Source organism: Manacus candei, unplaced genomic scaffold (genome assembly GCF_025592945.1).
Source record: "Manacus candei isolate 608988 ecotype Guabito, Panama unplaced genomic scaffold, ASM2559294v1 h1tg000290l, whole genome shotgun sequence".
Taxonomy (NCBI): domain Eukaryota; kingdom Metazoa; phylum Chordata; class Aves; order Passeriformes; family Pipridae; genus Manacus; species Manacus candei.
In genome coordinates this window covers 3,135-18,057 of record NW_026138338.1, presented here as the reverse complement: position 1 = coordinate 18,057, position 14,923 = coordinate 3,135, and the positions used below count along the sequence as shown (strand labels likewise).

General features: G+C 53.9%; 1 protein-coding gene and 1 long non-coding RNA gene across 5 annotated transcripts in view; both read right to left on the bottom strand.

The window, feature by feature from the left end:
- Positions 1-14,682, bottom strand: part of LOC127464894 (CLK4-associating serine/arginine rich protein-like) — a 36,593-nt gene extending 21,911 nt beyond the window's left edge. For 3 of the 4 annotated variants that reach the window (XM_051775342.1, XM_051775343.1, XM_051775341.1), the window contains exons 1-9: positions 14,573-14,681; positions 13,077-13,269; positions 9,629-9,726; positions 8,273-8,374; positions 4,615-4,694; positions 3,193-3,277; positions 2,576-2,721; positions 1,416-1,512; positions 85-163 (exon numbers count right to left, since the gene is read on the bottom strand). In XM_051775342.1, the coding sequence (XP_051631302.1) occupies positions 85-163; positions 1,416-1,512; positions 2,576-2,721; positions 3,193-3,277; positions 4,615-4,694; positions 8,273-8,374; positions 9,629-9,726; positions 13,077-13,175 (786 nt within the window). In that variant the 5' untranslated portion in view covers positions 13,176-13,269; positions 14,573-14,681. Of the gene's footprint in view, positions 1-84; positions 164-1,415; positions 1,513-2,575; positions 2,722-3,192; positions 3,278-4,614; positions 4,695-8,272; positions 8,375-9,628; positions 9,727-13,076; positions 13,270-14,572 lie in introns of all 4 variants that reach the window. The other variant, XM_051775344.1, reaches the window with a different exon arrangement.
- LOC127464897 (uncharacterized) lies at positions 5,519-7,166 on the bottom strand. Its single transcript, XR_007901694.1, has 3 exons — positions 6,873-7,166; positions 6,216-6,302; positions 5,519-5,551 (listed from the first exon to the last, which is right to left on the bottom strand). It is a non-coding gene; the product is annotated as an uncharacterized LOC127464897 (long non-coding RNA).
- Positions 14,683-14,923: the final 241 nt, after the last annotated feature.

Below are 14,923 nucleotides of genomic sequence, written 5' to 3'. Positions count from 1 at the left end.
GGAAAAATCAAGAAAAAAACCATAAAAATAGGAAAAAAAAACAGGGAAAAAAGGAGGGAAAAAGAGGTTTTTGTCCCCCCTCACCGAGTACATGGCCTTCTCCTCTTCCAAGGCTTTGGCATTTTTTATGGCTTCAGCCTCTTCCTTGTCCTTCCGCAGCATCCTGGGCCAAGAAAAGGGAATGGGATTAGACAGGAAGGAAATAGAATAAAACAGAAATGAAATGAAATAAAAATAAAATAAAATAAAACCGAAATAAATTAAAGAAAAATAAAATAAAGCAAAAAAAAAATAAAAATTAAAATAAAGTAAAATAAATAAAGCAAATTAAAAAGAAAATAAAGTTAAAATGAAAAGAAGTAAAATAAGATAAAGCAAAATAAAAATAAAATTAAATGAGATAAAAATAAAATAATAGAAAATAAAATAAAACAAAGTAAAATAAAATAAAGTAAAATGAAATAAAGTAAAAATAAAATAAAGTAAAATCGAAAAATAAAGTAAAATAAAACAATACAATACAAAATTTTTTCATATAATTTATTTTATATATGGGGGGGATCAGGGATGGATTTGGGATCCCCAAATGGATCTGGGATGGTTTGGGGGGGATCTGGGATGGTTTTGAGATCTCCCAGCAGGATCTGGGATGGATTTGGGGTCCCCAAATGGATCTGGGATGGTTTGGGGGGGATCTGGGATGGTTTTGAGATCTCCCAGCAGGATCTGGGATGGATTTGGGAGGATCTGGGATGGATTTGGGATCTCCCAGCTGGATTTGGGATCTCCCAGCTGGATCTGGGATGGATTTGGGGTCCCCAAATAGATCTGGGATGGTTTTGGGAGGATCTGGGATGGATTTGGGATCTCCCAGTTGGATCTGGGATGGATTTGGGGGGATCTGGGATGGATTTGGGATCTCCCAGCTGGATCTGGGATGGATTTGGGGGGATCTGGGATGGATTTGGGGGGGATCTGGGATGGATTTGAGATCTCCCAGCAGGATCTGGGATGGATTTGGGATCTCCCAGTTGGATCTGGGATGGATTTGGGATCTCCCAGCTGGATCTGGGATGGATTTGGGATCCCCCAGCTGGATCTGGGATGGATTTGGGAGGATCTGGGATGGATTTGGGGGGATCTGGGATGGATTTGGGATCTCCCAGCAGGATCTGGGATGGATTTGGGATCTCCCAGCTGGATCTGGGATGGATTTGGGAGGATCTGGGATGGATTTGGGATCTCCCAGCTGGATCTGGGATGGATTTGGGAGGATCTGGGATGGATTTGGGATCCCCCAGCTGGATCTGGGATGGATTTGGGAGGATCTGGGATGGATTTGGGGGTATCTGGGATGGATTTGGGGGGATCTGGGATGGATTTGTCCCCCATTCCCGAGGTTTTCCGGGCCCCACCTGACGAAATCCCCCTCGGCCATCCCGTAGGTCGTGGCCTGTTTGTTCAGATCCGCCACCTGCTCCTGGTTCAGCTCGTCCACGTCCACCTCCACGTCTGGGAATTTGGGAATTTGGGAATTCAGGAATGCCACAATCCAGCCCCAATCCCACCAGTCCCACCTCCATGTCTGGGAATTTGGGAATTTGGGAATTCAGGAATGCCACAATCCAGCCCCAATCCCACCATTCCCACCTCCACGTCTGGGAATTTGGGAATGAGGGAATTTGGGAACACGGGAATGACCCCAATCCAGCCCCAATCCCACCAGTCCCACCAATCCCACCTCCATGTCTGGGAATTTGGGAATTTGGGAATTCGGGAATGCCACAATGACCCCAATCCAGCCCCAATCCCACCATTCCCACCTCCACGTCTGGGAATTTGGGAATGAGGGAATTCCACAATGACCCCAAACCAGCCCCAATCCCACCAGTCCCACCATTCCCACCTCCACCTCTGGGAATTTGGGAATTAGGGAATTCGGGAATGCCACAATGACCCCAATCCCACCATTCCCACCATTCCCACATCTGGGAATCCGGGAATTCGGGAATTTGGGAACACCACAATGACCCCAATCCCACCATTCCCACCATTCCCACCATTCCCACCTCCACATCTGGGAATTTGGGAATGAGGGAACACTAGAATGACCCCAATCCAGCCCCAATCCCACCATTCCCACGTCTGGGAATTTGGGAATTCGGGAAGGTGGGAATGTCACAATGACCCCAATCCAGCCCCAATCCCACCATTCCCACCATTCCCACCTCCACCTCTGGGAATTTGGGAATGTGGGAACACCAGAATGACCCCAATCCCACCATTCCCACCTCCATGTCTGGGAATTTGGGAATTCGGGAATTCCACAATGACCCCAATCCCACCCCAATCCCACCATTCCCACCTCCACGTCTGGGAATCCGGGAATGTGGGAATGTGGGAACACCACAATGACCCCAATCCCACCAATCCCAGCATTCCCACCATTCCCACGTCTGGGAATTTGGGAATTTGGGAATGACCCCAATCCAGCCCCAATCCAGTCCCAATCCCACCATTCCCACCATTCCCAGCCTTCCCAGCCTTCCCAGCCTTCCCCCCCCGGGCCCGGTACCGATGTCCGGGATCACTTCATCCTCATCCGTGTTGGAATCTTCCTCGGAGTCCTCCTCCTCCCCCCTCTTTTCCAGGGAATTCTCCAGCTCGGCCACGGTGCTGTCCTCGTACGTGTAGCCGATGGAGGCCTTCTTCTCCGCCAGCCTGGGGGGGAAAAAACGGGATGAATCCCGGGATTCCCGCCCTGCCAGACCCTGGGGAGCCTCGGGAATCCCGGCAGGACGTTCCCTTGGGAAGGATCCAGGATTTTCCCTGGATTTCATGGAGCAGGGACGGCCCCAGTTCCAGTCCGGTGTGGGGACATCCCACCCTGGGAGAGGGAAAACTGGGAATGTGGGAGCAGGGGCTGGAAATTCCAATTCCAGAGGCCTTGGAATCACATTCCCAGCACAGGACATTCCCTTGGGAACCATCCAGCCCCTTTTCCATGGATTTCAGGAGCAGGAACAGCCCCAATTCCAGCCCTGTGGGGGACACGGGACAACCCCCAAAGGGGCTCAAATCCCAACCTGGGAGAGGGAAAACTGGGAATGTGGGAGCAGGGGCTGGAAATTCCAATTCCAGAGGCCTTGGAATTCCTCTCCTGGGAATTTTCCCCCCCTTTCCCACACTCACTTCTTCTTCTCCTCCTCGTTGGGTTTCTGGAGGCCCCCGTAGAGCTCGTCGATGTAGATCTGGTACAGGCACTGCTCCTCCGAGACTGGGGGTTAATTAATGCATTAATTCCGTTAATTAATTAGCCAGGAATTATTGCAGGGGCGATTAAGTGATTTCACGAAGCAATAAATTGTTTGGTTAATTAAAAATACCGGGTCTGAGCCCCCCAAAATGCACATTTAACCCTCTCAAAATCTACATTTAACACCAAAAATCCACATTTAACCCCCCAAAATCCACATTTAACCCCCAAAATCCACATTTAACCCCCCAAAATCCACATTTAACCCCCAAAATCCACATTTAACCCTCTCAAAATCCACATTTAACCCTCTCAAAATCCACATTTAACCCCCTCAAAATCCACATTTAACCCCCAAAATCCACATTTAACCCCCTCAAAATCCACATTTTACCCTCTCAAAATCCACATTTAACCCCCAAAAATCCCCATTTAACCCCCCAAAATCCCCATTTAACCCCCCAAAATCCACATTTAACCCCCCAAAATCCACATTTAACCCCCAAAATCCACATTTAACCCCCAAAATCCACATTTAACCCTCTCAAAATCCACATTTAACCCCCAAAATCCACATTTAACCCCCTAAAAATCCACATTTAACCCCTAAAAATTGACATTTAACCCCCAAAAATTCCCATTTAACCCCCCAAAATCCACATTAACCCCCTCAAATTCCACATTTAACTCCCCAAAATCCACATTTAACCCCCAAAATCCACATTTAACCCCAAAATCCACATTTAACCCCCCAAAAATCCACATTTAACCCCCCAAAATCCACATTTAACCCCCAAAATCCACATTTAACCCCCTCAAAATCCACATTTAACCCCCCAAAATCCACATTTAACCCCCTAAAAATGCACATTTAACCCCCAAAAATCCCCATTTAACCCCCCAAAATCCACATTTAACCCCCAAAATCCACATTTAACCCCCCAAAATCCACATTTAACCCCCCAAAATCCACATTTAACCCCCCAAAATCCACATTTAACCCCCAAAATCCACATTTAACCCCCCAAATACCCATTTAACCCCCCAAAATCCACATTTAACCCCCCAAAATCCACATTTAACCCCCCAAAATCCACATTTAACCCCCTCAAAATCCACATTTAACCCCCAAAATTCACATTTAACCCCCAAAATCCACATTTAACCCCCAAAATTCACATTTAACCCCCAAAATCCACATTTAACCCCCCAAAATCCACATTTAACCCTCTCAAAATCCACATTTAACCCCCAAAATCCACATTTAACCCCCCAAAATTCCAGCCCACCCCTGGGGGGTTCCCCCATTCCCAGGGCTCCCGGAATTCCCGCTGGGAATTTCTGGGAATGTCACTCACTGCCAGCAAAGTCGTTCTGCACCAGCCCCCGGTACCGCTCGTAGTTGCATTTCCGCTCATCTGATTCCTGCTCCGGGGAACTGGGAAAAAACAGGGAAAAATGGGGATTTTGGGGGGTTAAATGGGGATTTTGGGGGGTTAAATGTGGATTTTGGGGGGTTAAATGTGGATTTTGGGGGTTAAATGGGGATTTTGGGGGGTTAAATGTGGATTTTGGGGGTTTAAATGGGGATTTTGGGGGGTTAAATGTGGATTTTGGGGGTTTAAATGGGGATTTTGGGGGGTTAAATGTGGATTTTGGGGGGTTAAATGTGGATTTTGGGGGGTTAAATGTGGATTTTGGGGGGTTAAATGTGGATTTTGGGGGTTAAATGTGGATTTTGGGGGTTAAATGGGGATATTGGGGGGTTAAATGTGGATTTTGGGAGGTTAAATGTGGATTTTGGGGGGTTAAATGTGGGTTTTGAGGGGGTTAAATGTGGATTTTGGGGGGTTAAATGTGGATTTTGGGGGGTTAAATGGGGATTTTGGGGGGTTAAATGTGGATTTTGGGGGGTTAAAGGTGGATTTTGGGGGGTTAAATGTGGATTTTGGGGGGTTAAATGGGGATTTTGAGGGGGTTAAATGTGGATTTTGGGGGGTTAAATGTGGATTTTGGGGGTTAAATGTGGATTTTGGGGGTTAAATGTGGATTTTGGGGGTTTAAATGGGGATTTTGGGGGTTTAAATGTGGATTTTGGGGGGCTCAGACCTGGATTTTGGGGCTCAAATCCAGGACTGGGACAGGGAACCCCCCAAATATCCCAAAGACCTTCCCAAACTGGGCTGGGGATCCCCAAAACTGGGATAGGAACCTCCAAACTGGGACAGGCACCCCCCAAACTGGGACAGGGATCCCCCAAACTGGGACAGGGACCCTCCAAACTGGGACAGGGACCTTCCCAAACTGGGACAGGACCCCTAAATTGGGACAGGGACCCCCGAAACTGGGACAGGGACCCTCCAAACTGGGACAGGGACCCCCAAACTGGGACAGGGACCCCCAAACTGGGACAGGGACTCCCAAACTGGGACAGGGACCCCCAAACTGGGACAGGCACCTCCCAAACTGGGACAGGCACCCCCCAAACTGGGACAGGGACCTCCAAACTGGGACAGGGACCCCCCAAACTGGGACAGGGACTCCCAAACTGGGACAGGGACCCCCCAAACTGGGACAGGGACCTTCCCAAACTGGGACAGGGACCCTCCAAACTGGGACAGGGACCCTCCAAACTGGGACAGGCACCCCCCAAACTGGGACAGGGACCCCCCAAACTGGGACAGGGACCCCCAAACTGGGACAGGGAACCCCAAACTGGGACAGGGACCCTCCAAACTGGGACAGGGACCCCCCAAACTGGGACAGGAACCTTCCCAAACTGGGACAGGGACCCCCCAAACTGGGACAGGGACTCCCAAACTGGGACAGGGACCCCCCAAACTGGGACAGGGACCCTCCAAACTGGGACAGGGACCCTCCAAACTGGGACAGGGACGCCCTAAACTGGGCTGGGGATCCTCCAAACTGGGACAGGGACCCCCCAAACTGGGACAGGGACCCCCCAAAGGATCCTGGGATCCCAGAGCTCCAAATCCCTCGGGATTTCCCCTGGAAAACCCTTGGGAATGCTGCACTCCCAGGGCACCTCCAGAAGGAGCCCAGAAGGGGTTTTGGGAGCTGGGATGGGTTTGTTTTTTCCCTCCCATTTCAGCTCTGGAATATTCCAGGATCTGGGATCCCAGGGCTCCAAATTCCTCGGGATTTCCCCTGGAAAATCCTTGGGAATGCTGCACTCCCAGGGCACCTCCAGAAGGATCCCAGAGCTCCAAATCCCTCGGGATTTCCCTGGGAAAACCCTTGGGAATGCTGCACTCCCAGGGCACCTCCAGAAGGATCCCAAAAGGGGTTTTGGGACCCCCAGAGGGAGCTGGGATGGGTTTATTTTTTCCCCTCCCGTTTCAGCTCTGGAATATTCCAGGATCTGGGATCCCAGAGCTCCAAATCCCTCGGGATTTTCCCCTGGCAAAGCCTTGGGAATGCTGGACTCCCAGGGCACCTCCAGAAGGATCCCAGAAGGGGTTTTGGGAGCTGGGATGGGTTTGTTTTTCCCCTCCCGTTTCAGCTCTGGAATATTCCAGGATCTGGGATCCCAGGGCTCCAAATCCCTCGGGATTTCCCTGGGAAAACCCTTGGGAATGCTGCACTCCCAGGGCACCTCCAGAAGGATCCCAGAGCTCCAAATCCCTCGGGATTTCCCTGGGAAAACCCTTGGGAATGCTGCACTCCCAGGGCACCTCCAGAAGGATCCCAAAAGGGGTTTTGGGACCCCCAGAGGGACCTGGGATGGGTTTGTTTTTTCCCTCCCATTTCAGCTCTGGAATATTCCAGGATCTGGGATCCCAGGGCTCCAAATCCCTCGGGATTTCCCCTGGAAAACCCTTGGGAATGCTGCACTCCCAGGGCACCTCCAGAAGGATCCCAGAGCTCCAAATCCCTCGGGATTTCCCCTGGGAAACCCTTGGGAATGCTGCACTCCCAGGGCACCTCCAGAAGGATCCCATTTCCCCTGGAAAACCCTTGGGAATGCTGCACTTCAATGGCACCTCCAGAAGAATCCCAAAAGGGGTTTTGGGACCCCCAGAGGGAGCTGGGATGGGTTTATTTTTTCCCCTCCCGTTTCAGCTCTGGAATATTCCAGGATCTGGGATCCCAGGGCTCCAAATCCCTCGGGATTTCCCTGGGAAAATCCTTGGGAATGCTGCACTCCCAGGGCACCTCCAGAAGGATCCCAGAAGGGGTTTTGGGAGCTGGGCTGGGTTTGATTTTCCCCTTCCGTTTCAGCTCTGGAATATTCCAAGATCTGGGATCCCAGAGCTCCAAATCCCTCGGGATTTCCCCTGGAAAAGCCTTGGGAATGCTGCACTCCCATGGGACCTCCAGAATGATCCCAAAAGGGGTTTTGGGACCCCCAGAGGGACCTGGGATGGGTTTGTTTTTTCCCTCCCGTTTCAGCTCTGGAATATTCCAGGATCTGGGATCCCAGGGCTCCAAATCCCTCGGGATTTCCCCTGGAAAACCCTTGGGAATGCTGCACTCCCAGGGCACCTCCAGAAGGATCCCAAAAGGGGTTTTGGGACTCTCACAAGGAGATGGGATGGGTTTGTTTTTTCCCCTCCCGTTTCAGCTCTGGAATATTCCAGGATCTGGGATCCCAGGGCTGCCAATCCCTCGGGATTTCCCCTGGAAAACCCTTGGGAATGCTGCACTCCCAGGGCACCTCCAGAAGGATCCCAAAAGGGGTTTTGGGACCCCCAGAGGGAGCTGGGATGGGTTTATTTTTTCCCCTCCCGTTTCAGCTCTGGAATATTCCAGGATCTGGGATCCCAGAGCTCCAAATCCCTTGGGATTTCCCCTGGAAAACCCTTGGGAATGCTGCACTCCCAGGGCACCTCCAGAAGGATCCCAGAAGGGGTTTTGGGACTCTCACAAGGAGCTGGGTTGGGTTTATTTTTTCCCCTCCCGTTTCAGCTCTGGAATATTCCAGGATCTGGGATCCCAGGGCTCCAAATCCCTCGGGATTTTCCCCTGGCAAAGCCTTGGGAATGCTGGACTCACGTGGGGCTGAGCAGGGGGGGGTTGTACATGGGGATGAAATCCAGGTGGGCCCGGACGTCGAAGCGGTCGATCATGTTGTTGGTGTCCCCCTGCCAGGGCATCCTGAGGGAAGGGGGGGAAAAAAACCGGGATCCTCACCCTCTGGAATGGCCCCTGGGATGGGCAGGGACCCCCCCCCAAATCCCTCCTTAGGGGGGCCCTGAATTCCCAAAGGGTTCCCCCTGAATTCCCAAAGGGTTCCCCCCGAATTCCCAAAGGATTCCCCCTGAATTCCCAAAGCATTCCCCCTGAATTCCCAAAGGATTGCCCCCAAATTCCCAAAGGATTCCCCCCGAATTCCCAAAGGATTCCCCCTGAATTCCCAAAGGATTCCCCCCGAATTCCCAAAGGGTTCCCCCCGAATTCCCAAAGGGTTCCCCCTGAATTCCCAAAGGATTCCCCCTGAATTCCCAAAGGGTTCCCCCCGAATTCCCAAAGGATTCCCCCCGAATTCCCAAAGGATTCCCCCCGAATTCCCAAAGGGTTCCCCCCGAATTCCCAAAGGATTCCCCCTGAATTCCCAAAGGGTTCCCCCCGAATTCCCAAAGGATTCCCCCTGAATTCCCAAAGGGTTCCCCCCGAATTCCCAAAGGGTTCCCCCTGAATTCCCAAAGGATTACCCCTGAATTCCCAAAGGGTTCCCCCTGAATTCCCAAAGGATTCCCCCTGAATTCCCAAAGGATTCCCCCTGAATTCCCAAAGGATTCCCCCCGAATTCCTGAGGGATTGCCAGGAACTCCCAACTGTTTCCCCCCCAAATTCCCGAGTTTTTCCCCCAAATTCCTGACTCTTTTCCCCCCCCAAATTCCCCCAAATTCTCCATGTTTCTCCCCAAATTCCCAATTAATTCCCAACTGATCCCCCCAAATTCCTGACTGATCTCCCCAAATTCCCAACTAATTCCCAACTTCCCCCCCAAATTCCCAACTAATTCCCGACTGATCCCCCCAAATTCCCAAGTTTTCCCCCCCAATCCCTGAGTGATCCCCCAAATTCCTGAGTTTTTCCCCCCAAATTCCCGAGTTTTTCTCCCCAAATTCCCGAGGTTTTCTCCCCAAATTCCCCAGTTTTTCTCCCCAAATTCCTGAGTTTTTCCCCCCAAATTCCTGAGGTGTTCCCCCCCCCGAATTCCCAACCATTCCCCCAAATTCCTGAGGTGTTCCCCCCAAATTCCTGAGGTTTTCTCCCCTAATCCCCAACTGTTCCCCTGAATCCCAAACTGTTCCCCAGCATTCCCGCCTGTTCCCTGGGCATTCCCGAGTTGTTCCCAGGGCATTCCCGAGTTGTTCCCTCGGCATTCCCGGCGGGAATTCTCACATGTTGACGGGGCTCTCTGCAGCCAAGGCCACGGCCGAGTCCAGGTGGACTTTGCAGGCCCGGCCGTGGACCTGCAGGAACTGAGCCGGGTCCTTTTTCTGGGAAAAGGGGGGAAAAAACGGGATTGGGGCGGGAGGGAAAGGGAGGGAAAGGGAGGGAACGTTCCCAGGGCAGCCCAGACTGGGACAGGGATCCCTAAACTGGGATAGGAACCCCCCAAACTGGGATAGGGATCCCTAAAATGGGAGAGGGACACCCCAAACTGGGACAGGGTACCTAAAATGGGACAGGGACCCCCCAAATTGGGACAGGGATCCCTAAAATGGGATAGGAAACCCCAAACTGGGATAGGGATCCCTAAAGTGGGACAGGGATCCCTAAACTGGGATAGGAGCCCCCCAAACTGGGATAGGGATCCCTAAAATGGGATAGGAACCCCCCAAACTAGGACAAGGATCCCTAAAATGGGACAGGGACCCCCGAAACTGGGACAGGGATCCCTAAAGTGGGATAGGGACCCCCCAAACTGGGAGAGGGATCCCTAAAGTGGGACAGGGATCCCTAAAATGGGACAGGGACCCCCCAAACTGGGATAGGGATCCCTAAAATGGGACAGGGACCCCCCAAACTGGGACAGGAATCCCTAAAGTGGGACAGGGACCCCCCAAAGTGGGATAGGACCCCCCAAACTGGGATAGGGATCCCTAAAATGGGATAGGAACCCCCCAAACTGGGACAGGGACCCCCCAAACCGGGACAGGGACACTTAAAATGGGAGAGGGATACCCCAAATTGGGACAGGGATCCCTAAAATGGGACAGGGACCCCCCAAACTGGGATAGGGATCCCTAAAATGGGAGAGGGACCCCCCAAACTGGGACAGGGATCCCTAAAATGGGATAGGAACCCCCAAACTGGGACAGGGACCCCCCAAACTGGGATAGGGATCCCTAAAATGGGAGAGGGACCCCCCAAACTGGGACAGGGACCCCCCAAACTGGGACAAGGATCCCTAAACTGGGACAGGGACCCCCCAAACTGGGACAGGGACCCCCCAAACCGGGACAGGGACCCCCCAAACTGGGACAGGGACCCCCCAAACCGGGACAAGGATCCCTAAAATGGGACAGGGACCCTCCAAACCGAGCCAGGGACCCCCCAAACTGGGACAAGGACCCCCCAAACCGGGACAGGGACCCCCCAAACCGAGCCAGGGACCCCCCAAACTGGGACAAGGACCCCCCAAACTGGGACAGGGACCCCCCAAACCAGGACAGGGATCCCTAAAATGGGACAGGGACCCCCCAAACCGGGACAGGGACCCCCCAAACCAGGACAGGGACCCCCAAACCGGGACAGGGACCCCCCAAACTGGGACAGGCACCCCCCAAACTGGGACAAGGACCCCCCAAACCGGGACAGGGACCCCCCAAACTGGGACAAGGATCCCTAAACTGGGACAGGGTCCCTCCAAACCGGGACAGGGACCCCCCAAACTGGGACAGGGATCACTAAAATGGGACAGGGACCCCCCAAACTGGGACAGGGATCCCTAAAATGGGACAGAGACCCTCCAAACTGGGACAGGGACCCCCCAAACATCCCAAAGACTTTCCTGAACCAGGACAAGGACCCCCCAAACTGGGACAGGGATCCCTGAAATGGGACAGGGACCCCCCAAACTGGGACAGGGACCCCCCAAACTGGGACAGGGACCCCCCAAACCGGGACAAGGACCCCCCAAACTGGGACAGGGACCCCCCAAACCAGGACAAGGACCCCCCAAACTGGGACAAGGATCCCTAAACTGGGACAGGGACCCCCCAAACTGGGACAGGGACCCTCCAAACCGGGACAGGGACCCCCCAAACTGGGACAGGGACCCCCCAAACATCCCAAAGACTTTCCTGAACCAGGACAGGGACCCCCCAAACTGGGACAAGGATCCCTAAACTGGGACAGGGACCCCCCCAAACTGGGACAGGGACCCCCCAAACCGGGACAGGGACCCCCCAAACTGGGACAGGGACCCCCCAAACCGGGACAAGGATCCCTAAAATGGGACAGGGACCCTCCAAACCGAGCCAGGGACCCCCCAAACTGGGACAAGGACCCCTCAAACCGGGACAGGGACCCCCCAAACTGGGACAGGGATCCCTGAAATGGGACAGGGACCCCCCAAACTGGGACAGGGACCCCCCAAACTGGGACAGGGACCCCCCAAACCGGGACAAGGATCCCTAAAATGGGACAGGGACCCCCCAAACCAGGACAAGGACCCCCCAAACCAGGACAAGGACCCCCCAAACTGGGACAGGGACCCCCCAAACTGGGACAGGGACCCCCCAAACCAGGACAAGGACCCCCCAAACTGGAACAGGGACCCCCCAAACCGGGACAAGGATCCCTAAAATGGGACAGGGACCCCCCAAACCAGGACAAGGACCCCCCAAACCAGGACAAGGACCCCCCAAACTGGGACAGGGACCCCCCAAACCGGGACAAGGATCCCTAAAATGGGACAGGGACCCCCTAAACCAGGACAAGGACCCCCCAAACTGGGACAGGGACCCCCCAAACTGGGACAGGGACCCCCCAAACCGGGACAAGGATCCCTAAAATGGGACAGGGACCCCCCAAACCAGGACAAGGACCCCCCAAACCAGGACAAGGACCCCCCAAACTGGGACAGGGACCCCCCAAACTGGGACAGGGACCCCCCAAACTGGGACAGGCACCCCCCAAACCGGGACAAGGATCCCTAAAATGGGACAGGGACCCCCAAACCAGGACAAGGACCCCCCAAACTGGGACAGGGACCCCCCAAACCGGGACAAGGACCCCCCAAACTGGGACAGGGACCCCCCAAACCGGGACAAGGATCCCTAAAATGGGTCAGGGGCCCCCCAAACCAGGACAAGGACCCCCCAAACCAGGACAAGGACCCCCCAAACTGGGACAGGGACCCCCCAAACCAGGACAAGGACCCCCCAAACTGGGACAGGGACCCCCCAAACCGGGACAAGGATCCCTAAAATGGGACAGGGACCCCCCAAACCAGGACAAGGACCCCCCAAACCAGGACAAGGACCCCCCAAACTGGGACAGGGACCCCCCAAACCGGGACAAGGATCCCTAAAATGGGACAGGGACCCCCTAAACCAGGACAAGGACCCCCCAAACTGGGACAGGGACCCCCCAAACTGGGACAGGGACCCCCCAAACCGGGACAAGGATCCCTAAAATGGGACAGGGACCCCCCAAACTCGGACAAGGACCCCCCAAACTGGGACAGGGACCCCCCAAACCGGGACAAGGATCCCTAAAATGGGACAGGGACCCCCAAACCAGGACAAGGACCCCCCAAACTGGGACAGGGACCCCCCAAACCGGGACAAGGATCCCTAAAATGGGTCAGGGCCCCCCCCGGAGCCCCCCCGGCGCTCACGATTTTCTCGTAGTACTCCCGGCGGCGCTCGGCCCGTTTTTTGTAATCCACCATCATCCCGCGGAGCTTCCGCTCGTGCTTGCGGGCCTCGTGCCACATCCCGGGAACAACCCCGGGAATAACCCCGGGAATAACCCCGCGAATCCACAGGGAATAACCGCGGGACGAGGAGCTGGAGGCGGCTGGTCCGGCCCTGGGGGAGCAGAGAGGAATTAGGGGGGAAAGGAGGGGAAAAGGGGGGAAAAGAGGGGGAGAAAGAGGGGGGGAAAGGAGGGAAAAAGGGGGAAAAGGAGGAAAAATAAAGAGGGAAAAGGAGGGAAAAAAGAGAGGAAAAGAGGGAGAAAAAGGGGGGAAAAGGAGGATAAAAGAGGGAAAAATGAGGAAAAGTAAAGAGGAAAAAGGAGAGGGAAAGGAGGGGGAAAAGAGAGGAAAAGAGGGAGAAAAAGGGGGGGAAAGGGGGAAAAAAGAGGGGAAAATGAGGAAAAATAAAGAGGAAAAAGGAGGGAAAAAAGAGAGGAAAAGAGGGGGGAAGGAGGGAAAAAGAGGGGAAAATGAGGAAAAATAAAGAGGGAAAAGGAGGGAAAAAGAGAGGAAAAGAGAGAGAAAAAGGGGGAAAAGAGGAGGGAAAAGGAGGGAAAAAGAGGGAAAAATGAGGAAAAATGGAGAGGGAAAAGGAGGGAAAAAAGAGAGGAAAAGAGGGAGAAAAAGGGGGAAAAGAGGGGGGGAAAGGAGGAAAAATAAAGAGGAAAAAGGAGAGGGAAAAAAGAGAGGAAAAGAGGGAGAAAAAGGGGGAAAAGAAGAGGGAAAAGGAGGAAAAATAAAGAGGAAAAAGGAGAGGAAAAGGAGGGAAAAAAGAGAGGGAAAGAGAAAGAAAAAGGGCGAAAAGAGGAGGGAAAAGGAGAAAAAGAGAGGGGAAAATGAGGAAAAATAAAGAGGAAAAAGGAGGGAAAAAGAGAGGAAAAGAGGAAGAAAAAGGGGGGAAAGAAGAGGGAAAAGGAGGAAAAATAAAGAGAAAAGGGAGAGGGAAAGGAAAGAGAGAAGAGAGGGAAAGGAAAGAGAGAAGAGAGGGAAAGGAAAGAGAGAAGAGAGGGAAAGGAAAGAGAGAAGAGAGGGAAAGGAGAGAAAAAAGAGAGGAAAAGGAGAGAAAAAAGAGAGGAAAAGAGAAGGGAAAAGGAGGGGGAAAATAGGGAAAAGGAAGAAAAGAGAAAGAAAAAGGAGGAAAAGAGGAGGGAAAAAGGGGGGGAAGGGTAAAAGAGGAAAAAGAAGAAGAAAAAGGGGGGAAAGAAGAGGGAAAAGGGGAAGAAAAAGGGGGAAAAGGGGAGGGAAAAGCCGACCCCTCAGGAGGAGCGGGGGGGGGGTGGAACGAGAGGGGGAAAAAGGGGGGGAAAGAGGCGTTAAAAGTGAGGAAAAAGGGGGGGAAAGAGGCGTTAAAAGCGGGTTAAAAGCGGGGGAATTAACGGTTAACGGGGCCGGGCCCCGCCGCCATCGCCGCTCACCGCCCGCGGCCTCGGGAGGAGCGAGGGGGCCCCTCCGGGGGGGTTAAGGGCGGTACCGAGGGGGGTGAAAGGGGGCTAAAGGGGGGCGGGAGGGGGTTTCGGGGGGAATTAACGGCGGACGCGGAGAGGCCTCACCGCCGCCGCCTCAGCCGGACCCGGAAGCGCGACTGAGGGGAAGGGGCGGGGCCAAGGGGGGGTCGTGTGGGGCGGAGCCAATGGGGAGCCGCGGGGGGAGCGGAGGGGGCGGGGTCGAGCGGCGTCGCGCGGGGTGGGGCCAATGGAGGGGTGGGGAGAGGAAAGGGGCGGGGCCTAAAGGAACGGGGCGGGGTTCAGGGGGGTGGGCGGGGCCTG